Here is a 24,875-nt window from a genome sequence, read left to right as displayed (position 1 = left end):
TACCCTCGCCAAGGGGATAGGCAATATTATAGAGATAGGAATTGATACCAACAGCCCAACAAGCGGCGCTTTCGGGTGGGGACGGGCTGTTCCTACCGCAGGAATAAATGATCCGGGCTCGGATCTTCTAATTGGCGGTCGCCTTGCTCACTTTGCGGACTGGTGGTACCGCATCACCTCTGATGAATGGATCCTCCACACTGTTCATTGTGGCTTGCATTTGGAGTTTCGTTCTCACCCCTCTTCTCGTTTCTGGATCTTCTCCTCTCAGAACCTGGTGAAGCGCGAGCTTATGCGCAAGGCCATACAGCACCTGCTGGACATATAGGTTGTGGAACTGGTTCCAGAGGTCCAGAGAGGTTCTGGTTTCTATTCCAACCTTTTTGTAGTTCTGAAGAGTTCAGGGGGCTGGAGAGCCATCCTAGATCTAAAGTTGCTTAACTCCAGGCTGGTTTACCGGAAGTTTAAAATGGCCTCCTTAAAGTCTATCCTTGAAAGGATCAGGGTTGGGGATTTCCGGGCCTCCATCGATCTTACGGAGGCCTATGTCCATATCCTGATTGCATCGGACCATAGAAGGTTCCTTAGATTTTCATATTGGGGGGGGGGGGTGTCCATTATCAGTACAAGGCCCTTCCCTTTGGTCTGGCTTCAGCCCCCAGGACCATTACTAAGGTGTTGGCAGTGGTCGCGGGTTACCTCAGGTCTGCCCGATTCAAATTCAAATTTATTTAGATGATGTCCTAGTTCAGGGGTGCAGTCCTGGGAAGACTGCAAAAAAGGACCTTCAGTTCACCATTAGGACCTTGCAGTCCTTGGGCTTCTCCGTAAATTTCTAGAAGAGCCATTTAGATCCCTCTACACACTTGCAACACCTGGGGGCGGTCATTGACACGGTGGAGAGTAGGATGTACCTCTCACAAGATCGTATGGACAGTATCTGCCAACTGGTCCAGCAGATCCTTAGGGCACACTCTGTCCCCGTAATGTTGCTCTCGCATCTGCTGGGGAAGTGTATCTCCTGCATAGCGATTGTCCCGTGGGCTCGACTTCACTCCAGAGAGCTGCAATGATGCTGCTTCTGTAAAAGAGGGATGGTGCCAGCAATGCGACATTCCAGATTCCCGTTCCACCCCAAGTCTGGCTGTGTCTGCACTGGTGGATGTCTCCCACCATGTACAAAGGGGCTCCATTCAGAGAGCCAGACAGGTTGGTGTTGACGACCGACGCGAGTCTCTTTGGTTGGGGGGCGCATCTCGACTCCCAGCTGGCCCAGGGACGTTGGTCGGCCTCTGACTTGCATCAAAACATCAACTGGCTGGAGCTCAGGGCGATCCACCTAGCCCTCCGTCATTTCAAGGAGAAGGTCGAGGGGAAGCACCTGAGTGGAAGACAAGAATAAGCGCAAGGTCTTCCCTTCCACGACCAAGCGCTCAGATCAACGCCCGGCACCTTACCCCAGGAGGTCCACTATCAGCCTCCTGATCAGGACTTCCAGCAGCCAAGGTATTCTGCCCCCAGATACCCCAGACAGTGGGACAGGCAGTACCATAGGGACAGGTACAAGGACCAGCAGCCCAGTAAGCATCCCTTTCGAGGAGGGGGTGGCCGTCCCTACCGCAGAAACAAGTGATTCGGGCTCAGATCACCCGATTGGCGGCCGTCTTGTTTGTGGATCGCTGGGACCACATCAGCACTGATGCTTGGATCCTTCAAACAGTTAGATTTGGGTTGAAGTTAGAGTTCCGTTCCTCTGAATAGATTCCGTCTCTCTTCCCCCTCTAGGAACCCGGTCAAGCACAAACGCATGTGCAAGGCCATAAGGCATCTGCTGGATATCCAAGTGAGGGAGAGAAGGAATTGGGGTTTTATTCAAACCTGTTTGTTGTTCCTAAAAGTTCAGGGGGGTTTGCGATCCTGGACCTAAAGCTGTTAAATTCTAGACTGGTCTATCGCAAATTCAAAATGGCATCCCTCAAATCCATCCTGGAGGGGATTAGGCAGGGGGATTTCATGGCATCCATTGACCTCACAGGGGCATACCTCCATATCATGATTGCCCCAGATCACTGCAAGTTCCTCAGGTTTTCATACGGGAGGTCCACTATCAATACAGGGCCCTCCCCTCTGGTTTGGCATCAGCCCTCAGGACCTTCACCACTAGATTCCAGGATTTAGGGATCATTATCGATACTGTGGAGTGTGAGGTGTTTCTATCACAGGAGCGCAGAGACAGTATAGTGGGATTGATTAAAGAAATTTGCAAGGCACGTTCTGTTCCCGTAGTTCTTCTCTCCTGGCTTCTGGGCAAGTTCATTTTGTGCATGGGCATGCCTCCACGCCAGAGAACTGCAGTGGTTGCTGCTTCCACACTAGAGGGACGGGACAAGTGACGCCCTCTTCAAGATCCTCGTGCCACCCCAGGTGTTTCTATCATTCCGTTGGTGGATGTCCCCGGCTCTGGCCAAGGGTTCCCTGTTCAGGGAACCAGATAGGTTGGTCCTAATGATGACACGAGTCTTTTCAGTTGGGGGGCACAGCTAGAAGCCCAGTTAGTTCAAAGCCAGTGGACGCCCTCAGATCTACGAAAGAACATTAACTGGCTGGAGCTCAGAACAGTACACCTGGCACTCCTCCACTTCAAGGGAACAGTCAAAGGTCAACATGTCCTGGTCCTGACAGACAATGTTGCTGCCAAGGCCCATGTAAACAAACAAGGGAGCACTCACTTGGCGCTGTGAGACGAAGCAGTGAGGCTGGAAAACTGGGCAGAAAGCAATCTTCTGTCGATTTGAGCATAACACATTTCCGGGGTGGAGAACCAGCGGGCAGATTGGCTCAGCAGGGAGACGGTGGACCATGGAGAGTAGCAGCTACATCCCAGCATTTTCGAGCAGATTTGTTGGAGATTCGGTCGGCCGACAGTGGACCTCTTCACCACCCCATCGAACGCCCAGGTCCCTAACTTGATTTCATGGTTCCCAGCTCAAGGGGCAGTGGATGTCGATGCCCTGCATTGTAGATTGCTAGCAGGCCTCCTCTACGCCTTTCCCCCTCTTCCTCTCCTTTCCGGGGTTCTGAGGAATTTAGTGCTAGAGAGGGCAGAGGTGATTCTGGTTGGCTTCGGCACCACAGGTGCTGGAATTTCTCCAGGATGGCCTGGAGAAGGGTCTAGCCCACAATACCCTCAGGAGACAGGTCTCGGCCTTACCTACAGTCCTTTGGGGAGCGGGGCGGGGCGGGGGGCTCTCGATCCCTGTCTCAGCACCCAGTCAAAGAGGTTCCTCAGAGGGGTAGCTAATCTCCAGCCCCCTGTGGTTCACCCGTTTCCCATATGTGACCTTCCCATGGTGCTCCAGGCACTGACTGAGGCCCTTTTAGAGCCTCTGAGGGAGGTGAGCCTTCAGTTCCTGACCCTCAAGGTGGTGTTCCTGGTGGCGATTAACTCTGCCAGGTGTGTATCCGAGATCAATGCGTTGTCATCGAGGGTGGATCTGTGCACTTTTTACAACAGGGTCATTGTCAGGCTTGACCCTTCTTTCCTGCCCAAGGTTAATCCTCCTTTACATAGGGCTCAGGAGGTGGTGCTTCCGGACTTCTGTCCAGAGCCTTCCAGGGAAAGGGAACGGTCCTGGCATCTCCTGGATGTGAGAAGGGCACTGCGTATCTACCTGAAACGCACCTCTGCATTCAGGAGGTTGGAGGTGCTCTTCGTCTCCTTCCAGCCCTCTATCGAGGGGCAAAGGTGTCACCTTCGCCCTCTCCTTTCATCAGGCATTACTGGCTGGATGCTTCTGCGGAGGCATCTTTTGGTAGGAGGGTACTGCAGGGAGTGCTGGACAGTCGGGGGGCTCAGGGAATGATTCAATGTCCATGGGAGGGAATCAATGATTCCCTCCCATGAACATCTAGCTTTGGTATGTCCCATCAGTGACTCCTCCCACAGGTCACTTTGGAGACTGTCAGTTTGTCTTACCTGAACTCAAAGGTCCTGTGGGATGAGTCACTTCCCACCCGTGTAGTGCGCTAGCTAGCACCTAGGGTCCTGAGCCAGGTTAGTGTTTTTTGGTCAGTCAGGGACCGTATGTGTGTGTTGGTGTTGTCTTTCCTATACCCTTCCTTCACAGGTTCTTCTTTGGGACATTGACCTTCGATTAAACTGGAGAGCCAGGGAGAGGAAGTAGAGAGGAGTGGCCTCAAATTTAACCTCAGTGTCTGGGCAGATTGGACATGAGAATACCCATCAGTGACTCATCCCACAGGACCTTTGAGACATGGAGTTCAGGTAAGACCAAGGGACATTCCATTTGATTGAAGTGATAGGTTCGTTTACTAAGGATCAGTGGTTGTAAACAAAGCAGGCTAGAACTAAAGTTCCTGCAGAAAAGATGGCAAAATTCCCCCCTTCCTCCCAGCCCTTCTTACTTGACCAATTCATCTTTGGCCAATGGTGTGCCCATAGGTGTTTTGGGAACCACTTGGATGTTTGGTGCAATTCACATTCCTTTCTCAGGCTCTATGTCATTGAAGCCTGGAACAAGATGGTACTCACCACTCTTGGTTTCTGTCAAGTCTGTCATCCACTCTCCCTTTTGATCACCTCACATGCCAATTGCATATTTCCTCTCCCCCGTCCCCTCCAATGCCTGATGGCAGAATGCCAGTGAAGCATCAAGCCAAAGATGGCAGATCTGACACTAGTTCTCTAGTACTGTTAAAAGTTTCATTATTCAGATACTCATAGAAAAATAGGCAAAAGAATATTCTTACAAACATGTAACATAATTAGTGAATAGTTTTGTTCTTTTCCTGTTAATGGCTAATAATCACCTTTTATTTTTGGGGTGGGAGGATAGCTGTTGCTTGGAGTGCTGGAATATTCCAATAATGGTTCCCTCCAATTACGAGACAGAAGTAACAGTCTTCCTTGTATAATATTCCACAAGGATTGTAGACCATTCACTGACACATCACTAATAGGTATGTTCAGTATTTATTTCACTTTTATTTATAATCTGGGGGAAATATAAAATAATGGCCCCTTAATATTAATAGCAACTATATTTTGAGATTTTACAGAATAGTAAAGTAGAAACTGTCAGTTCTTGTACAAATTAAAGATAGTATCCATCATTGGTTACAAAAGACAGAGTTTTGAAAGAAATACTACACTATTGCTATAGAAAATGAATCTACCCATCAGGTTGACTGGTAGTCCAACGGCCCCAACCCTTTGAGCTCCAGGGACCAGTTCCAGAGAGAAAGGTTTCTCCATGGACTGGAGGGGGTGGGGTTTTGTGGTCTGCCTCCATGCCATGGATGGAGCTTCTCTTGTTTACACAACCCGGTTGCTGGCATGCTGCAGACCGGTGCCAGTTCATGAGCTGGGGGTTGGGGACCCCCGTGGTGGTCCATGCAATTTTAGCTGATAATCTTATTTTTTCTATTCCTATTTAGTTATTTGAGTGATATGTTTATGTAGCTGGAAAAGAGGAAAGTATCAGCAGACTTAAGGAAATACAAGTTTGCAGAAGTGTAGAAAATTGTTTTTAAGGAAATCATTTTAACTAGCTCGTCCATAAATAAAATGAAAGTATTCTCTTTCTATTTTGATAATGATTTTAGAGAAAAAGAGAGCTTCTCTTGTGATCTAGGGATCTACACAAGCCTGAGATTTTATTTAAAGACATTTTAAAGATAAATTTTACTTGACAGTTGAAAGCCTCTCATGGTGCATATACATAAAAATTTTACCATCTTTTTAATTTTGATGCCCAACCATCAGCAGAGTGAAAATAGTTCTTCTGCAAGCAGTGTGCTATTTGCACAGCATGCTTATATGGAAGTGAAAGTAGCTGCTTCTAAACACTGATGAAGAGGGAAGGAGAGACAGAGGAAGTTATTTGGGCAATTGCACCAACGGCATGTGCAGAAGAGAAGTTTCCAGTCATTGCTGAATCTCAGGGTTGTGGGAGACCCACTGTGCACTTTTCATCTCTGGGTGAATCCAGAAACAAGAGGCAGAGCACAAATGGCCCTAACAGTTAACTCAGTATAGCACTTGTTTTACTACAAATGCTAAAATTCTGTATCACATTGTTGAAATGAAGCATTGCTGATATTCCCTTAAATCCAGCATTTCAAGGAAAGATACAATACAATAGTAGAGTTGGAAGGGACCTTGGAGGTCTTCTAGTCCAACCCCCTGCCTAGGTAGGAAACCCTATACCGTTCCAGACAAATGGCTATCCAACATCTTCTTAAAGACTTCCAGTGTTGGGGCATTCACAACTTCTGGAGGCAAGCTGTTCCACTGATTAATTGTTCTCACTGTCAGGAAGTTTCTCCTCAGTTCTAAGTTGCTTCTCTCCTTGATTAGTTTCCACCCGTTGCTTCTTGTTCTGTCCTCAGGTGCCTTGGAGAATAGCTTGACTCCCTCTTCTTTGTGGCAACCCCTGAGATATTGGAACACTGCTATCATGTCTCCCCTAGTCCTTCTTTCTCTTAAGCTAGACATACCTAGTTCCTGCAACCGTTCTTCATATGTTTTAGTCTCCAGTCCCCTAATCATCTTTGTTGCTCTTCTCTGCACTCTTTCTAGAGTCTCCACATCTTTTTTACATCGTGGCGACCAGAACTGAATGCAGTATTCCAGGTGTGGCCTTACCAAGGCATTATAAAGTGGTATTAACACTTCAGGTGATCTTGATTCTATCCCTCTGTTGATGCAGCCTAGAACTGTGTTGGCTTTTTTGGCAGCTGCTGCACACTGCTGGCTCATATTTAAATGGTAGTCCACTAGAACTCCAAGATCCCTCTCCCTCAGAATATTGGAGATATTCTCCAATAGTACAAAATGAATATTTTCATCTGATGAAGTTGGCTTGTTTTCTCTAATAAAAACAAAAGATGCTTCTAATACATATGCTCACTGGCCAAAAACAACCCCAAACTTATTACAATGAGCCATGGAGGTGCAGTGGTTAGAGTGCAGTACTGTAGGCTACTTTTGCTGCCAGGTGCCTGCAATTTGGCAGTTCAAATCTCACCAGGCTCAAGGTTGATTCAGACTTCAATCTTTCCGAGAGGGATAAAATGAGGACTCAGATTGTTGGGGACTCTAAACTGCTTAGAGAGGGGTGTAAAGCACTTGGAAGCGGTATATAAGTCTTACTACTATTGCTACAATAGGGACATGACAACACTGGCCTTTTTCTCCTTTCCTTTTGTTGGCATTAGCTAACAATATCAAGAGAGTAAGATTTCAGAAAAAAATAAAAACATAAATTAAAGATAAATGCTGATGATGAAGGATCTAAAAATCTTGCCCCCTTTAGAATCAGTGGTGAAATATATACAACAGTGTAGTTCAATATCAGGATAACAATCAGATGATGAAATTAACCTATTTGAAGAGCAAAAACATCTAAAACAGTAGCAGGGTTTAATGTTAATATTAAACCAGTGAAGTACTTGGAAATTTACTGAAATAGAACAAAATATTTATTCAAAAATCTTTACCAATCTGGAAAAATATAACAGCTGATATTTTAAGATGGAGAAAGTTAAGCCTATCTTGGTTAGAAAGAATTTTGGTAGTAAAAAGAGGTTCCTACAAAAGTTTTAATTATTTATTTGAAATTATTCTAATTAATGTTGGGATATTGATGAGTGACAAAGATAAATAACTTTAGATGCTCAAATTAAAATCCTAGAATCAAACTCACAATTCTGAAAGATACAACATTTAATTTAATTTATTTGATTTGATATTACCACCCACTTCAAAAAAACTATTGTGCTTAGAAAATCCACAAAAAGTAAAACATTTAAAACTATTGAAACATAGCCCTGTCTAAAACAACTAGAATGAGACACAGTAGAAAAATTAGAATCACACATAGAAAAATACAAAAGGTCCACCAATAGATCATACCCATATTAACTCTGGATAGGCAGAAATAATAGGAGGTAGGCATTTCTTCAGATAATCATGCCCTATGCCATGAAGGACTTTAAAGGTAATAATCAGCATCTTGAGTTGCGCTTGGAAACCTATTGGCAGAATATACTGGTTGTGTTAAATTATACTATCAAGCTAGCTGTATGATCTGAAATACAGATTGTATTGTGTCACCATATGATCAGGCTACAATGAAAGGAGCAGGACTCTCAGCATAAATATTTCTGGTGTGACATAAGTAGAATTGTTTCTATGGCATAAAAATCCCATTCAATTATAAATAGCCTATTAAAAGTATGGGGAAATTTAACATTTATTAAAAATAAGATCTTTTGAGACTTTTTCCCTAAAATGGTCAGAAATATTTTAATTGGTTTCAATATCTTTAAACAGTGTAATTCAGAAATAAACTACATAAACAAAGTGATTTTTTAAAAGAAATTTGAACAAATTTGAAACACTTGTAACACAATACATTTGCTAGTTTAGGTGCAAGTTGTTCCTGAAATAGGATGTATTTTTTAGCCACATCTATCATAGCGATAGAGATGTAAGGAAAATATTAGAGAAAGGAAGTGCTGCGCATTATCTTGAGAAAGTTGGAATATAAATTTGATAAATAACCCTTGACTGTTTGGATCTGAAGTTCAGTGAAGTGTTCATCCTTTCTAATATGGATGATGACTCTTCTATCCTCCAACTCCTCATTTCTTTTAAATGAGAGTATTTATACTTATCCTTTATACCATTCTGTCCTTTAGAAAACAGATGTCTGTCTTTATCTTCAGTGGAGATAGGGAGATTGCAGAGCTTATAATAGTGTGTATTAAAGAAATAGCAAGAAAAGTAATAAGTAAATTATTCATTATTTGCGAGGAACAAACTATTTTTCTTCTTTTTTACTTTAGCAGAGATGCCTATGATCAATTCTAGTTTCAGGTGTAATGAGAGAAAAATAAGGAATTGAAGCTTAGTATCTCATTATACCTGAAGCTAGAATTGGTCAGAGGCACCTGTTAAGTACCAAACAAATCCGGAGATCCAGATGGTTCAAATGGATAAAAAGATTTATTGCAAGCTTAAGTTTGCTACAAGAAACTGAACTATTAACGGCTGAGGGAAATTAGAGGATATAAGAGTAGGCGGAATTCAACGTGGACTGGACTTAGATCCCTTGTGGGCATGAAGGAACTCATGACGGATGATGCATTTGACCCGGTCATGTCCTATATCACTTTTGCTAAGGTGGGTCTTGAGGAGAAATTGTTTCTTTTGCTTTCTCTGCTATGTTTTGTATAGTAGTCAACTTTGCTTATTAACTGATTTCATTTTTTTCAACTACAGGGTGCCTCCTCCAGGTGAATATTTTTCAGCTTATTACAGAGCAATTTCCTCAAAATGACTTTTCTTCTTCACAACAGCCAATTACAGCCAATCATATAAAGAAAAAGAAAAGGCAGGTATCCATTTGTTTAAACTTACAAAGTTTAAGAACAGCAGACTCATAGAACAAGTCAAAGATGCAGATGAAAAAGCCAAATGTAAAATATTGTTTTAGAACTATGAAGAAGTCTAATATGAAAATGTTGTACTATGACTCATGTTTAGAATTTTGAATATTTTCCTTTACTCTGATTTTCTCTTGATTAAAATAAAAGTTCCATACCAGTTATTCTCTCTATGTTTGGAGTTTGGTGTGGTCATGTGACATTGCATCTTATGAGTGAATCTCTTAGCACCGAAGTTCCATTCTCAACTGGATCTCCATCTGACGAACTTCCACCCATTCTGTTTCTCTTAACTTTTTAATGAAAGTAGTATTAGATTCATAACTCTGGTTTTCTAGTCTGGTCTACCTTGAAGGCCCAACACATTGCAGGTGTTTTACAGTAGAACCGAGAATGAAAATGGAGGAGCAACCCATTATAGGAAACACTGTCCATTAGAGAAAAATCATTATAATTAGTGTCCTAATTCTGCAGTTTGTATTTCTTTCTCCCTATAACATCTCTACAGCTGCACTTTTCTGCTCTTATCTTCTCAGACTTTATGCACAGTTTTATTTTGAAGATGTGAAAGTTCTTCATATTCCTGAAAAGAGAGCCAAAAAAAGTCCTCCTATCTATCAACAGACAACCTGTGATGTTAAAGACAGTGGCAGTTCAACAACTGATCTGAGGGTCCCAGTAAGGAAAGCTAAAAGGAAAGGAGAGGAAGTAGAAGAACCAAATACCAGAGAGCCAGAACATTTCAGGAATAGTACCGAGAAGATCACCTGTGTATCTCGTCTGTTTTTGCTGATTCAAAAGGAAGGACTTGCATGGCGCAACTACCTCCATAGTTCAAAAAGCATGTCTGAAAATGGGCAGGCAATGCAACTCTGCTTTCAGACCACAGTTTTGTGGATGGGCAAACCTAAGCTATGCCACAGTCTTGGAGAAAGTGAAGAACAGGAGGAGCTCAAGATTATTGCTTTTGAAGAGACCAGAGAAGCCCAGCAGAAAGTAAGGGTAAAGCAAAGTGGAGAAATGGCACATGATTGCATTCATTGAGAATGTTGTATTTCTGTTGTTCTTCCATAATCATAATTGTGTAATGTGTAGTTATCATCAGTTCGTGAGATCCAGAACAAACTGAATGACATCAATTCATGCTTTTTCTTTTATACTTATTAATTAGCTCACGATCGGACTATCTTCAGTCAGATCTATTAATTTGCTCTTGCTCTTAGTTCCGGAAATGTATAATAATTTACCTTCTTTATCATTTTTTAAATTATCTGTTTTAAGTCATATATTGTGGTTGTCCTTAAATGGACCCATGGACATTATCCTTTGCTGCTTGTCATGGTTTCACAAAAGGTGTTTTAGTTAAATACTAAGTTATCAGCCTTTGTTGTGCCCATACAGCATTCCCTACGAATAGTAAAAATAGTGCCAATCAGTTTTGGCACAATTTGGCCACTATAACACAAGCCCAGTTTTACCCCCAAGACCGTACATGCTGCTCTATGCAAGCTAGGAACTCTAGAACTTAATCTTGCCAAACAGCATACTGTGGCTTATATCTCACCACCAACACTCTTATGGTAAAATTTGGGTTTCTATTGTTAAGAACTTCTCAAATTATTCTTCAGGTATTGTTACTGTTTCTGAAGAACTCTCTGCACTGGTTCCCATTTCTACATGTTGACCATTTGTATCAGCTCATTCTACCTCAGTGCACGGTAAGACTAACCGGAACTAAAATTTATTGTTGGACTTTTGCTGATTTACTCAGGAAGAATAAAAATCAGTGATTGGGCCTTCTAGTCCAATTTTTTGTCTTTCAAATTTCAAGATTCTTGTAGTGGAGGTGTCTGAATACTGTTTGATTCTATGGTAGGTCACAGTTCACTATGTTTTTTTCAGGATTTGGATATTTTTGATAAAAAGTGCTCCTCACTGGCTCCAGGAAACAAATCAAACTTGAGCTGTTCCTTTTTTCTGCCCTTCCCAGATGGGGCCTATGTGCATCATGTGAGACAAATTTCTCAGGTAAGTTAATCTGCTACTTTTGAGTTTCTACCAGTCGTGTTTCTATTTTGATTTGGGAAGAAAATGAACTAAAAGGCTAATACAGAGAGTCCTATGTGTGAGTAGAAGTGAACAATTGTAATGACAGTACAGTAGGTTCACGATGTGAAGGGGAAGAGCAATGAATGAATATATTTCTTTTTTCTTTTTCAGCCCATGTCAGACATGTTAAAAAGGGAACAAAAAATGTTTTCCATTGCAGAAATACTCAATTTGAGGTAAAATGTATTTTCTTTTTGTTTACTGAGAGATTTACTGTGGAAATTGTAATTATGGTCTTTAGGGAAATGAAATGGCATACAGGTATCCATTTAAAAAAAATCATATTCTTCTGGTCTGCATTGTTATCTTGGCTAACAATACAATATAAACTAATTTTGAAGCACAAGATAGAAAAGAGTTGGAGAGAGACACAAGGCATATCCAGGCTGCTTGTTCACACTAAACCTAGTTTGCTTTAAAGCAAAATTTTTCTTTCTTTTTGAGTGCATAAAATCATAATTTAAGATTTAGCTATCATTTACAGCTAGGACATAATGGGATTCTTGTGTATTCTGACAGACAAATGAAGTCTTTGCAAAGACTACAACTGAAACACTCAGCTAAAAATAAGCAAACCCAAATTAAGTGCTAGCCTACTCCCAACCATTTTCCCTTTCTTTTTATTGTTTCGGCTGGAAGGAGAGAAGACTCTTTGAATGCGTGCATACATGCACATGTTTTCATGTGAGTGTGATCTGTGTATATGAGAGAATATGCACCCGTTTTCTTATTTTACAGGGAATTAAGTGTGTCTTAGTGCAAAAAATATGGTAGTTTTTAAGTTACTATTTCTTGGATCCTGTCTTTTCTTGGTGTGTGGCTTCTAACGCATACATAAACATGCATATACATATGACATTAAAAAATATATTGGATAAGGAAATAGTATCTCCAGGATGGGTTTCCATTTGAGTATGCATTTCATTTGCATTTATTATGGCTTTCCTTAGAGGAGGCTTGAGTTTGTGCTCCTTTCAGGAAAAAAAACTGTTTCTGTTTAGAATCTTCAAAGTTCCCGATAGTTTTGCTAACAGTATTTAAAAATCTACTTGTTTAATGAACATGTCTAATTATTGAGGCTGTTTTCGGAGGCTGTGTTGTGTCTGGTAACAATTGAGATCTGCTTGCTGGGAAAAGAGCAGGCATTTTCACTGTGTATTTCTGGATTTTGCAATTGGCTGCTGAGGGATCTCTTACTAACAAGTTGATTCCAGAAATCGCTGCAGATCTCCCCTTTTAAAACATAGTTTTGCAATAGAAATGATGAAAATGATTTTAAATGTACGGGCATCAGGTAAACATTTGGCAGGCAGTCACTTTTCTTCAGATAGTGCTAGTATTTAAGAAGCCAAAATTTAGCACTTCTAGTGAATGAATGAGATTGGCAGCAAATTTAAACTTAATGTATCAATTATTTAACTGTATCTGTTCTTTTTTCAGTGTTTAAAACACTGAATGCAGACAGTACCTTGAAAAATCTTTTAAATTTGTTGTTGAACTGAATTTTAATTTAGAAGATGCTGCTATCTTACTGATTTTATTTGTTATTTTTAATCTAGGGTTAGTGTTTTTAATCTAGAGTTATGTTTAAAACTAAAGTTTAAATTGACCAGATTACCTTAATCTCTGTTTTGGATGAAAAGCAGGAAATGTGGTAAATTAAATGTTTCTCATCAGCTCCAAAGGTTCCCTGGTCTCTTTTTCTGGGGAAATAAGAGAAAGAACTTTGTGTGACTCTCATTCTGGAAAGAAGACGGAAACAGATGCCTGTGCTCAGAAAAAAGGTAACTATTTGGAAAATGTATAAGCATTTATAAGCATTGCTGAGACAACATGCGTACATTAGTCAGACTATTCAGAATATATTAGTGAGAATTATTCTGCAAGAGGAAAAATGATTTTTTTATAACCTAGAGCTAAAATGGTGTTAGGATCAACTTGAGAGCAAACTGTCTTCTACCTATTTAGGTGGCCTCTTGCCCTGGAATTATACTGTGAAACTGAGCATAGCACCTGCACATGATTCTTCAATTCTTCTGGATGTCTATATTCAAGCCGCTTTTGTGCCATATCTTTGGGGTTTGTTGCCTGGAGCTAGGATTTTGTTTCGGGATCTACAGTGCAAACTTTCCAGGTACGCCTTGAGCCCAGAAATACTGAAGCATCATGTTATTATTCATCGTATATCATGGCATTATTGATATCTGCTTGCCTGTGCTAATGCAGGTAGTTTTCAACTTACAATCATTTACAATACAATACAATACAATAGTAGAGTTGGAAGGGACCTTGGAGGTCTTCTAGTCCAACCCCCTGCCTAGGCAGGAAACCCTATACCGTTCCAGACAAATGGCTATCCAACATCTTCTTAAAGACTTCCAGTGTTGGGGCATTCACAACTTCTGGAGGCAAGCTGTTCCACTGATTAATTGTTCTCACTGTCAGGAAATTCCTCCTCAGTTCTAAATTGCTTCTCTCCTTGATTAGTTTCCACCCATTGCTTCTTGTTCTACCCTCAGGTGCTTTGGAGAATAGTTTGACTCCCTCTTCTTTGTGGCAACCTCTGAGATATTGGAATAATGCTATCATGTCTCCCCTAGTCCTTCTTTCTCTTAAGCTAAACATACCCAGTTCCTGCAACCGTTCTTCATATGTTTTAGTCTCCAGTCCCCTAATCATCTTTGTTGCTCTTCTCTGCACTCTTTCTAGAGTCTCCACATCTTTTTTACATCGTGGCGACCAGAACTGAATGCAGTATTCCAAGTGTGGCCTTACCAAGGCATTATAAAGTGGTATTAACACTTCACGTGATCTTGATTCTATCCCTCTGTTGATGCAGCCTAGAACTGTGTTGGCTTTTTTGGCAGCTGCTGCACACTGCTGGCTCATATTTAAATGGTTGTCCACTAGGACTCCAAGATCCCTTTCACAGTTACTACTACTGAGTATGGTATCACCTATACTGTACCTGTGCATTCCGTTTTTGTTGCCTAAATGTAGAACCTTACTCTTTTCACCATTGAATTTCATTTTATTAGATAGTGCCCAATGTTCAAGTTTGTCAAGATCCTTCTGTATCTTAAGCCTATCTTCTGGAGTGTTGGCTATTCCTGCCAGCTTGGTATCATCTGCAAATTTGATGAGTTCCCCATTTATACCCTCATCCAAATCATTGATGAAGATGTTGAAGAGTACTGGGCCTAAAACAGAGCCTTGGGGTACTCCACTGCATACTTCCCTCCATGTAGATGCAGTTCCATTGAGAACTACACGTTGAGTGCGGTTGGTCAGCCAGTTACCAATCCATCTGGTGGTGATGCTGTCTAACCCACATTCTTCTACTTTATCTAGTAGTAGGTTATGGTCTACCTTATCAAAAGCCTTACTGAAGTCCAAGTAAACTATATCAACGGCATTCCTCTGGTCCACTAATTTTGTCACATTATCAAAGAATGCAATAAGATTAGTCTGGCATGATCTGTTTTTGACAAATCCGTGTTGGCTTTTGGCTATTACTTTGTTTGCTTCTAGGTGTTCGCAAATTCGTTGCTTGATTATTTTTTCCAGAATCTTTCCTGGTATTGAGGTTAGGCTGATAGGTCTGTAGTTTCCTGGATCTAATTTTTTCCCTTTTTTGAAGATGGGAACCACATCAGCTCTTTTCCAGTCCTCTGGTAGTTCCCCGGTGTTCCAGGATCTCTGAAAGATATAATTCAGTGGTTCTGAGATCTCGTCTGCTAGTTCCTTCAGAACTCTGGGGTGTAATCCATCCGGTCCTGGTGATTTGAACTCATCTAGGGTAGACAGGTGCTCACTTACCATTTTCTTCCCTATTTCAATTTGTGTTCCTAATTTTGTGGTGCTGCTTTTGATAGGTTGGACTGTTTTATCCCTTTGTGTAAAGACAGATGCAAAACATGAGTTAAATAGTTCTGCTTTCTCCCTGTTGCTTGTCACCTTCTTGCCACTTTCTCCTAGCAATGTGGCAAGAAGGTGACAATTTGTTCAGCAACTGTTCAAAATGATACCAGTGATGAACAAGGGAGTATAGAAAGCAAATTTATAGGATTTGCTTCACTGCTATTAGCGAAAAGGCTTTGGTTTTTGGTGACTGTCATGCTGCAGTTTTTACTAATGTCTTGTATTGGCCACCATTTGGGATATCCACAGAATAGAAAATGTGTTTTGTTTCACACACAAAATATACTTTGACTTAGAAATCTAGTTAAGATAAAGCAAAGAGACAGTCTGGAGAGGTCTTACAGGATGAATCAAGCAAGACTAATGCATTTCATCTTTTTCTCCCTTCCTTTCACAGTCTGCTCTACTCTGTCCAAACCTATCAGGACTCCTTCCTTCCTCCTGCCTATCTTCTCTTGGCTGCCATTATCATTCTCTCATTTAAGTGTGGTGTGCCTGATCTTCTCACTTGCTCCCCTTGGCAGTCTTCTCAGCCCATTTCTTCTCCAGAACTGCCATGCTTCTTCAGGTGCAGTGTACCAAAATGCCAGGCCACAGCTCCTTTCTCTGCCCTTCTCAGTGACACTTTGTTAATATCACTGGAAGGTCCCTGGATTATTGATTACATTACTGATAAGATATGAATGGGCTGCCGGTTACTAAAAATGGTGTTTTCCTTGAACTGCCAAAACACTGAAGCCACACAGTATTTTCAGGAACCACTGAGCCACACATTTTTAATATGCACCATTTTCATCAGTTCCTAAAAATAATGCATAACTTCAGCTCTTGGTGGCTCAAGGAAGGACAATGCCATCTGTCATTTTTAATAGGCAGCCTGTTTGTAAGTATGAATTAAAGACAGAGTTAGGGAAGCAAACCTGTTGTTAGCTCAGTACTATTTGTACATACTTTTTTTTTTGCTTCTCCACGACCATTCTCATTAGCTCTTTATCTCATTTAACTGCACTAGTATCCAAAAGCCATCTTTTTTCATTACAGATTTGGGAATATCTATTGTGTTTTTATTGCCTCTAGTGATGTGTGTATTCTGACTCCCCCACCTCACAATTCTCCAAAGTGAGTATCAACCTCAGGAGTTAACTTGAAATTTTTTTGCCTTTCATCCAACTATAGAATTTGATGAAAGCTCCTTTTTTCTTTTTTATTTGCAGACATATGGATTCCACTGCTAAATTTTCAATAGGTTATTTATCCAATATACTACTTCATCCTCTTAATCTGGGCCAAGCACAAGTCACTTGCCATTTGACATGTATCTTATCTTTATCCATGCAATGGTTCTGTGATCTCTGCAACATCTCCACAGAGGTATCTAGTCAGTCATACTTGAATGTGGGAATCCCTAATCTCCTTTCCTTGTGTCATAATTGCTGTATTGTATTGTTTTATTATTTTGTATGAAATAACATATGGTCATTCAAACTTCACACCTGTAATCTGAAATAACAGTGCCGTATAAATTTTTATACTAAACATGATAACTAGCACGATTTTATCAACATATTTCTTCCCTTCCCAGGGAAGGCCCAACGAATGTAACAATTCTTGCTCGTCACGTACAGGAATGATTAAAGCTACAGCTAAGTAAGTGCTTGGAAAAAATGTATACATTTATCTAGGAAAAAAGCATCTCAACTGATCATAAAAAGAATGTTATCTATAACTGCTAATAATACATTTTTATTGTCCCTATATGAATAGCATACAGGAAAAAGCAATAATGAATGTTAAAATTATATAATATAGAATGTTGAATAGTTTGCTCATTTTGTCCATACCAGTACGTATTTAATCCTCAATCTGACAATGTTTTGCTGAACTAAAATTATTTTTTGATCAAATATATTTAAAATCAAAATGAGTACAGGGTAATCCTCAACTTAATCATAAGTCATGATGGTTATAAAAAAGGCTGCCATGTAAAGCAACCTCTGTGGCCGTAAATTGAACCCATTGTTTACAATGGGAGGATTTTGCCGAAAATTAGAAGTAAATGCTGGATTTTAGCAAAATCTTCACAAAATCTTCACATGCCTGCAAGGGACTCTAAGCAGCCATAAATGCAGGTTGTGCGCCTGATGTGGTCACATGACTGGAGGAGGGATGGCTATTGCAACTGAGCCATAAGTAGCTGTGGGAGGGGCCTCTGTCATAATTTTGAACAGTTGCTAAGTATCCAATTGTAATTCAAGGACTACCCACTACTGAAATTATTTTATGACATACAGAATAGAATTACAGATATCCATTATTCTGAATGAGAATGTGATATATTTATTTCAAACCCCACATTATCACAGAATCCTAGTAGAAGATGGAACAAGCGAGGTTATGGTATTTTGCAAAAACCAACAGGTGCAACAAGTGTTGGGTTTGAGCCCCAAGGAATGGGAGGTCATACAAAATCATATTCGGATTAAGGGAAGTATCAGCATTCAGCATAATGAAATTAGCACAGGAGCTAGGGTAAGTGGCTTATATTGAATTAGGATATTTGCTAATTACTTGAATTAGGAATTTTACCTAATGATTTTGAGGGTAGATCAAGGCTAATTTATCCGATTTTGACAGATACTGGAAGAACAAGATCTGCTCACACAGTATTTGAGAAACTTATGCAGAAGTCCAGTTGTCTGTCGATCCATAGTGTTGGCCTTCAGAATGGATAGAAAATCTTTTAAGACAGGTATGTTACCATATTTTTTGGAGTATAAGATGCACCAAGATTTTGAAGAGGCAAATTAAAAAAAAAAGTTTTTGCACTCGTCAGACCTTCCAAAAACAGCCCGTTTTTTGAGAAAATTGGCCTTTTTTTGTCAATAAAAAGGGCATGCATAGCCTTTAGGAGGTTTGTAGAGTGCTCCTGAGGGCGGGGGGGGGGCGCTAAAACGAGCCAAAAAAAGGCCAGTTTTTCACTCGTTCTTCCCCTCCCCAGCCCCCAGAAGCACTCTGGAGCCTCCTAAAGGCTATGCATGGCCGTTTTTGCAAAGGGGGAGGGGTTTCGGGAGGCTAAAAAATGCTGTATTCAGTGTATAAGACGCACCCAGATTTTCACCCTCTTTTTTGAGGGAAAAAGGTGCGTCTTATACTCTGAAAAATATGGTATATGCCTTCAACCTCACAACACTTTCAGTGCTAAAGAAACTTTTAAAACGATGGCAGCTATTCAACTTACTATTCCTGTGATATGTTGCTTTGCTATAATCAATACAGAAATTACTTGTTAACAATATAGTGATCCTGATGCCTCACTATATTCCTTAACTTACTGCTTACAAATCCCAGAAGCTTCAAAATAGATGAATAAAACACCCAATGAAGGTGCTAAATTTACTTCAGTATGCCAGATGTTCCATACCTAAAGCAGATACCTGCTAGCAATTAAATTGAGAGCAAATTTCTAAAGAAAAATTCTAGGAACCTGAGAGGCTGATCTGTATTACAAAATGGCTCAAGAAAATTGTTCTTATATTAATTGGAACATCAGCAGTTAGAGGTGGAGAATATTGATCACTGTGTTTTGAGTTTTATGGAGTTGAAATCTAATCTGATGAAGGGCAGAAGGCTGATTTATGCAAATGGGGACTACTGGTATATTGTAAAAAATACTGTATGCTTCTGTTCAGATGTAGGCAAACACATTTCCAGATTTTTCTTAAAAAGATATTTTAATAAAGGCAATGATAAATGGAATTCCATTGCACATCTTCTTAATTGGGCAAGCATAAATACGAGGGAGATGGGCTAAGAAATATGAAATATAAATATGCCAACTACTGCACTTGATTGTTCCTCAACTTGTACTGACTTCCTTGTGACAGTAATGACTCGTTTTAAAAATGAAAAGAGTCTCTCCATCATAGCTTCTCTGCACCCTTCTCCCTAAATTAGAAAAGACATACCTAGGAACCGGCTGAGATATACAGTGTGTTGGTGTTATTTTTAGTGTGAAAGAGATGGATTATAAAGTTCTCTATTTTTTAATAGGGTCAGGACAATTGAGGAGGTTTTTCTGTAATGAATTAGAGTTCTTAAGCCGAATGAGGAATCGACCAAACTTGGTATGTCTTAATATCCAAGAAACAATCTGAAGAACAGGAGGAGGAGAAAGTCTAATTACTCTGGAGGAATTTGTGTAATTCCAATTTGTGTACATATTTCAGATTTTGATATATTATCATTCATAAGCCCAAATGTGAAGAGTATTGTTACAAACATTAAAATGTGAAAATATTTTTATATAAAAAAAATCAATCTCATTTTTTTGCTTCTTTCATTCTTTTCAGTAAAATACAAATCAGTGTTGTCTTATAACTAAAGGTTTTGTTATTTTAACATTTGATTAAAGCATATTTTGTTGCCATGATTTTATTCTTTCTGTACTGAGAAAAGTGCATCTTAATATAAAACAATGACTACTTTTTGCACATACTAGAATTTAGGAAAGGTATAACAGATGATCAAACAAGAGACAGATAATTTTCCATTCATCATTTCACATCTGCTTACACCAAATAAGCATTTATTCCAATTGCCTTTGCAGTAATGTTTTCCTAATGCGCTATTTCTTGCACTATATTATTAATAAAATTCCCCAGGACAGCCAGGAATCCATCTAGGTTTATTACATCCCAGTTCACAGAAGTTAGGACCAAATACAGCCTAATTTGTATGGTAGTTTCGTGAGGCCATCACTATAGAATGAACTTTCAAGAAGAAAAAAAGCTTTCATTCTAGAGAAGGGAATTAGAAAAATGCTGGCCCTAATCACTCAATAAAAAAGCATTTCCAATAGTCCCGCAGATTCCAATTCCAAGTTATATAGACTAACAATATCCTAAAGCTTGAGAGTAGACACTTCTGAATATTTAGAAGCATGTATTTAAATATATATAATCCTGAATCTCAATATCTATTATTTCCAATCAGCTTTAAGACATTGGTTGAATATAGTGTGTTGAAGTGATTAAGTAACGTAAGTTTACTCATTTTATATTACTAAATTCTGTAATGTCTTATTGACCCAAAGCACCTGTTAAAAGGCTAGAAACGTTTACTCTATGATAGACAAGAATACCATATTATCAACATAATTTTATTCTTTAAGATTTGAACAAATATACACAAAGCCTTAGATACAATCCGTTCTTCTCATCAATTCCTCTTTTGGAACCATTGAGTTTGTAATATCATGACATGAACATCATTTTTCTAACACTGACACAAAGAGAATTTTTTATTTTTATCCAAAAATAAATTGCACAGTGAGGGAAATACAGAACAAAGCAGCATAATACACTGTATGTAAAGTTATAGTAGTTAATCAGTTTCCTAGGCATAGAATGCTACAACATAATAGTCAATAAGGATTTCAGCAAAAGAATCAAAACTGCTTTGTGCTAATCAAATATTATGTTCTGCAAACACAGCATAAATGAAATTAGCTTTCTGAATATAGAACTCAAAAGAATTGAAAATGCAGTTATTAAATTTAATTAGCATTGCCTAAATGAGGAAAAAGCACGTTTCTGAAAGGTTCAAACTGATATTGAGTGACACACCAGAAACAGAAGGGTGATCTCTATAGTTAAAGTAGTCAGGAAGAGGAAATACGTTATTACTTGATTATAGTATTTAGCAACCTTGTTTCCAGTTTTCATTGTATCATATTTATAATCATACTTCATATTATAATACATTTACAAATGTGCAAGGAAACAGAATTCCAGAGCGGATTTACACAAATTTTGCAGTAATGTCACAATGACATTAGGAAGTTCAATCAAGAAAACCTATTAAGATTATCTTTCACATTATTTAAATTGTAATTATGTATGAGCATCAAGGCCTGCTGTTAACATGCTATAAGAAAGCACTAGACATAATGGACTTTACAAGGGGAGGTGAGAGAAAGGATTAGCAGCTTTTTAATAATTAAAACTTAGGGTTCTTAATATTCTCTTCTTCAGCAAATTTAGAAACTTTTGTACAACTGTTATATGGTTTTTCATTTTTATAAGTTTATAGTGTTACATTTGCTCAAGAAAATAGCAAACATTGCCAGAAATAAAAGAAGGGTTGATCTTTTCTGGTCCATAATTTCCAAGCATAAAAAGCATAGAAAAATAATTTAACAAGTTGCATGTACATTCAAAAAGCATACATTTCCTCAAATAATAATGGCTGAGATAGACTGCTATTGGGAATCATTTTTGCCCATCAATTCTAATCCTGAAGATTTTTCAGCACATTAAGAAGAATGGGGAAGAACTTTTGCATCAAAATATTGTGATCTATAATTCTGATCAACCCTATTGATTATAGACACAACAGCAGCATTAAAGAATAAGCAAAACTATCTTTGAAGCATCATGCATGACCACATGCAGTAGAAAACTGATTTAACTGCCTTTTTCCTCCCTGAATAAATCTATACTTTGACAACCTTAATCCTCTTCCAGAAAAAGAAACAGTTGAAGGGTTAAATTTGGTGAGAAGACTTCAAGCCTTACTGGCACCTAAGCAAAGTCTGCTTTACTTTTGCACAAAGACACACGCAACTATCAAACTAAATTGGAATGTTTTTCCAGTTATAAGTAATCTTCTTCACAATGTATATCTTCATCTTCTACTAGAAAAAGAGAAGATTGAAATGAGAAACACTGAAATGGGAATTTCTAGTCCTCCAAACTGCGGAATGCATTCTGCATGTCTTCAAACAGCTGGGCATAGTCTGCTTTGATCTTTGCCTCTCCATCTTTCACTGGGTCCTGAAATTCAACAGAGCAAAACTGGATAATCACTCAAAAGGTTTAGAATGAGCAATACGTCAGAAGATGTCATGAATATCTTAACATTGCAGAATTCCTCCTAATGGTGCAGAGGGAACTGGTCCTTTGATAGGCCTGATGAGATCCACCTGTTCCATGTTGTAGAACAAAATAGAACAGATACCCCCGACTGATAAATACTGCATCATGCACCAGAGTTACTATTTTCTCTTTCACTCCTGCTACAACAGTAACATCAAATAGCAATCTGCATGTGTACTAAGCTTCATATTCAAAAAGAAATTGGAATTGTGAAATGCTCCATCCATGATAAGAGACCAAAGCCATCCACTTTTTTTTATCAGCAGCTCAAGTTATAGAAAAGCAGGTGTGTTCTACAATTCTTGCTAAATCAACATTATAAGATTGGAACTACTTAGACTTACCTCTTGCTTCCTATTAATACAGGGGTGTCCAAACTTGGGAACTTTAAGACTTGTGGACTTCAACTCCCAGAATTCCCCAGCCAGCCAATTCTGGGAGTTGAAGTCCACAAGTCTTAAAGTTCCCAAGTTTGGACACCCCTGTATTAATATATCAATGTGATTATCCCTAACACAGTCTTGAAATCAGTCACCTCATTGCTAGATTAAACACTTGTCAACCATGCTTTTTTATAAACAGCAGTTAGATTAACAGAATATTAAAGGAACAACAATCTTATATTTGTTTGATTTGGGATATGAACAAGGGCAATCTAAAAGATTAAGAAATTGCTTGATATATAGTTTGTGAACCCCAATTAATTTTAAATATTTCTGTCTAAATATGATCTAAAACATGATCAGGTCTCCACACAAGTTTAGCTGTTGCACAAGTCTTGAAATCAGTCACCTCATTGCTGCAATTGGGTATGTCTAATCTAGTGAAAAGAAAGACTAGGAGTGACATGATAACAGTGCTCCAATATTTGAGGAGCTGTCACAAAGACTAGGGGGTCAACTTATTCTCCAAAGCACCCGAGGGTAGGACAAGAAGCAAGGGATAGAAACTAATCAAGGAGAGAGGCAACCTAGAACGAGAACCTAGGAGGAGAAATTTCCTGACTGAGAATTAACCAGTGGAACAGCTTGCCTTCAGAAGTTGTGAATGCTCCAACACTGGAAATTTTTAAGAAGAGACCTATACCATTTGTCTGAAATGGTATAGGGCTTCCTGCCTGAGCAGGGGATTGGATTAGAAGACCTCCAAGGTCCCTTCCAATTGTTATTCTGTTTTTAGTAGGTGCTGTATCTGCACTCATGCCCATGCCAAAGCACTTATTTTGATTGTACTGAACAGAAACCATAGCTGTAGACAGTAACTTTCTGCATTTGTTCAAATACAAATACACAAAAAGGGAATCAGAAACAAACCACCCACTTTCCTCGCACTGTTTTATTTTGTTTGCAATTTATATACTTACCAAAGGTAGTCCTCAACTTACAACTGTTTTGCTTATTGATGGTTTGAATTAATGATCGCTCATATTTATGACTAGTTGCAGTGTCCCACGATCGTATGATCACAATCTGAAACATCTTTTGTCGGTTTTCAGCAAAATACATTGTTGGTTAAGCTGGATACACAAGACCACATGACTCAACTTATAGACACAATAAAAGGATCTTAAAATCGGATCCAATCAAATGATGACTCAACTTACAGTCACAACGACTTAACAATGAAAATTACGATGCCAATTGTGGTCGTACATTGAGGACCCCTTGTATATATTGTTTTATTATAATCCTAATGCAAGGTACATACCTTGAATTTCATAGAGGTAAGTCGGTAGAGGATTTCACTCATGTTCTCTTTGATAATGGACCATGTAATTTTATTGTCACTTTGGGCAGTAGTCTCAACTGCTCGACGTGCCATATCATAAAATGCAATCATGTTGGATAGCACCCCCACAGTCTTATAAAATGGGCAGAACCTAGTGAAAACAGAAGCAAAATTTATCTTTCTCAGAATTAAGGAACTTTTTAATGACTAAATTGTATAAACAGGTTAGCAAATATTTATATTTGATGATTAACCTGTATGGAAGAATTGACAGATGCAAAGCAGTTGGCTATATAATTCCGCTTTCTATAATGGACAATGCATATACGGAAACAGAAGGTGAAGCAGAGGATTTTTCTATGGGCTGAATAAGCAACTTCCATAGTTGTTTTTTTATCATGGTATCTTTAGTCCAGCAATTACCCAAATCTGAATAGCACACCCAGGTTATTGAACAATTCGTTTACTTGTAAGTAATTCTTTAGCTGTAGAGGAACTACTCAGACACTTTTAACAGAAGAGGCTTCCGAAGGAATAGACTAGCAGTTACTTCCCCATAATTAGTGTTTGAATTCATGTTCCGGCTCCTGACTATCATCAGAATATGAATCTAGTATAATATCCTGAATGAGCACAAAGGAACCCACTGACAAAAAAAGAGAAAGAAAGGCACAATGTTCTAACATCTGAAAGAAATGGAAGAGATTGTAG

General features: G+C 39.2%; 2 protein-coding genes across 4 annotated transcripts in view; one reads left to right on the top strand and one right to left on the bottom strand.

The window, feature by feature from the left end:
• Positions 1 to 19,821, top strand: part of CTC1 (CST telomere replication complex component 1) — a 34,793-nt gene extending 14,972 nt beyond the window's left edge. For both annotated transcript variants that reach the window (XM_081940514.1, XM_081940513.1), the window contains exons 10-23: positions 4,857 to 4,980; positions 9,308 to 9,419; positions 10,008 to 10,467; positions 11,100 to 11,189; positions 11,374 to 11,499; positions 11,692 to 11,756; positions 13,258 to 13,364; positions 13,549 to 13,714; positions 16,543 to 16,620; positions 16,716 to 16,872; positions 17,084 to 17,148; positions 17,865 to 18,030; positions 18,136 to 18,250; positions 19,552 to 19,821. In XM_081940514.1, coding sequence (XP_081796640.1) covers positions 4,857 to 4,980; positions 9,308 to 9,419; positions 10,008 to 10,467; positions 11,100 to 11,189; positions 11,374 to 11,499; positions 11,692 to 11,756; positions 13,258 to 13,364; positions 13,549 to 13,714; positions 16,543 to 16,620; positions 16,716 to 16,872; positions 17,084 to 17,148; positions 17,865 to 18,030; positions 18,136 to 18,250; positions 19,552 to 19,655 — 1,935 coding nt within the window. In that variant the 3' untranslated portion in view covers positions 19,656 to 19,821. The remainder of the gene's footprint in view (positions 1 to 4,856; positions 4,981 to 9,307; positions 9,420 to 10,007; positions 10,468 to 11,099; positions 11,190 to 11,373; positions 11,500 to 11,691; positions 11,757 to 13,257; positions 13,365 to 13,548; positions 13,715 to 16,542; positions 16,621 to 16,715; positions 16,873 to 17,083; positions 17,149 to 17,864; positions 18,031 to 18,135; positions 18,251 to 19,551) is intronic.
• An 824-nt stretch (positions 19,822 to 20,645) lies between these two features.
• ATP6V1A (ATPase H+ transporting V1 subunit A) overlaps positions 20,646 to 24,875 on the bottom strand; it is a 43,328-nt gene continuing 39,098 nt past the window's right edge. For both annotated transcript variants that reach the window (XM_081940518.1, XM_081940517.1), the window contains 2 exons: positions 24,144 to 24,315; positions 20,646 to 22,334 (listed from right to left, as the gene is read on the bottom strand). In XM_081940518.1, coding sequence (XP_081796644.1) covers positions 22,242 to 22,334; positions 24,144 to 24,315 — 265 coding nt within the window. In that variant the 3' untranslated portion in view covers positions 20,646 to 22,241. The remainder of the gene's footprint in view (positions 22,335 to 24,143; positions 24,316 to 24,875) is intronic.

This window comes from Natrix helvetica (assembly GCF_964273705.1).
Source record: "Natrix helvetica genome assembly, chromosome: 2".
Taxonomy (NCBI): Eukaryota; Metazoa; Chordata; class Lepidosauria; order Squamata; family Natricidae; genus Natrix; species Natrix helvetica.
The sequence above is the reverse complement of the archived record's forward strand: the minus strand, read 5'-3'. Positions and strand labels throughout refer to the sequence as shown.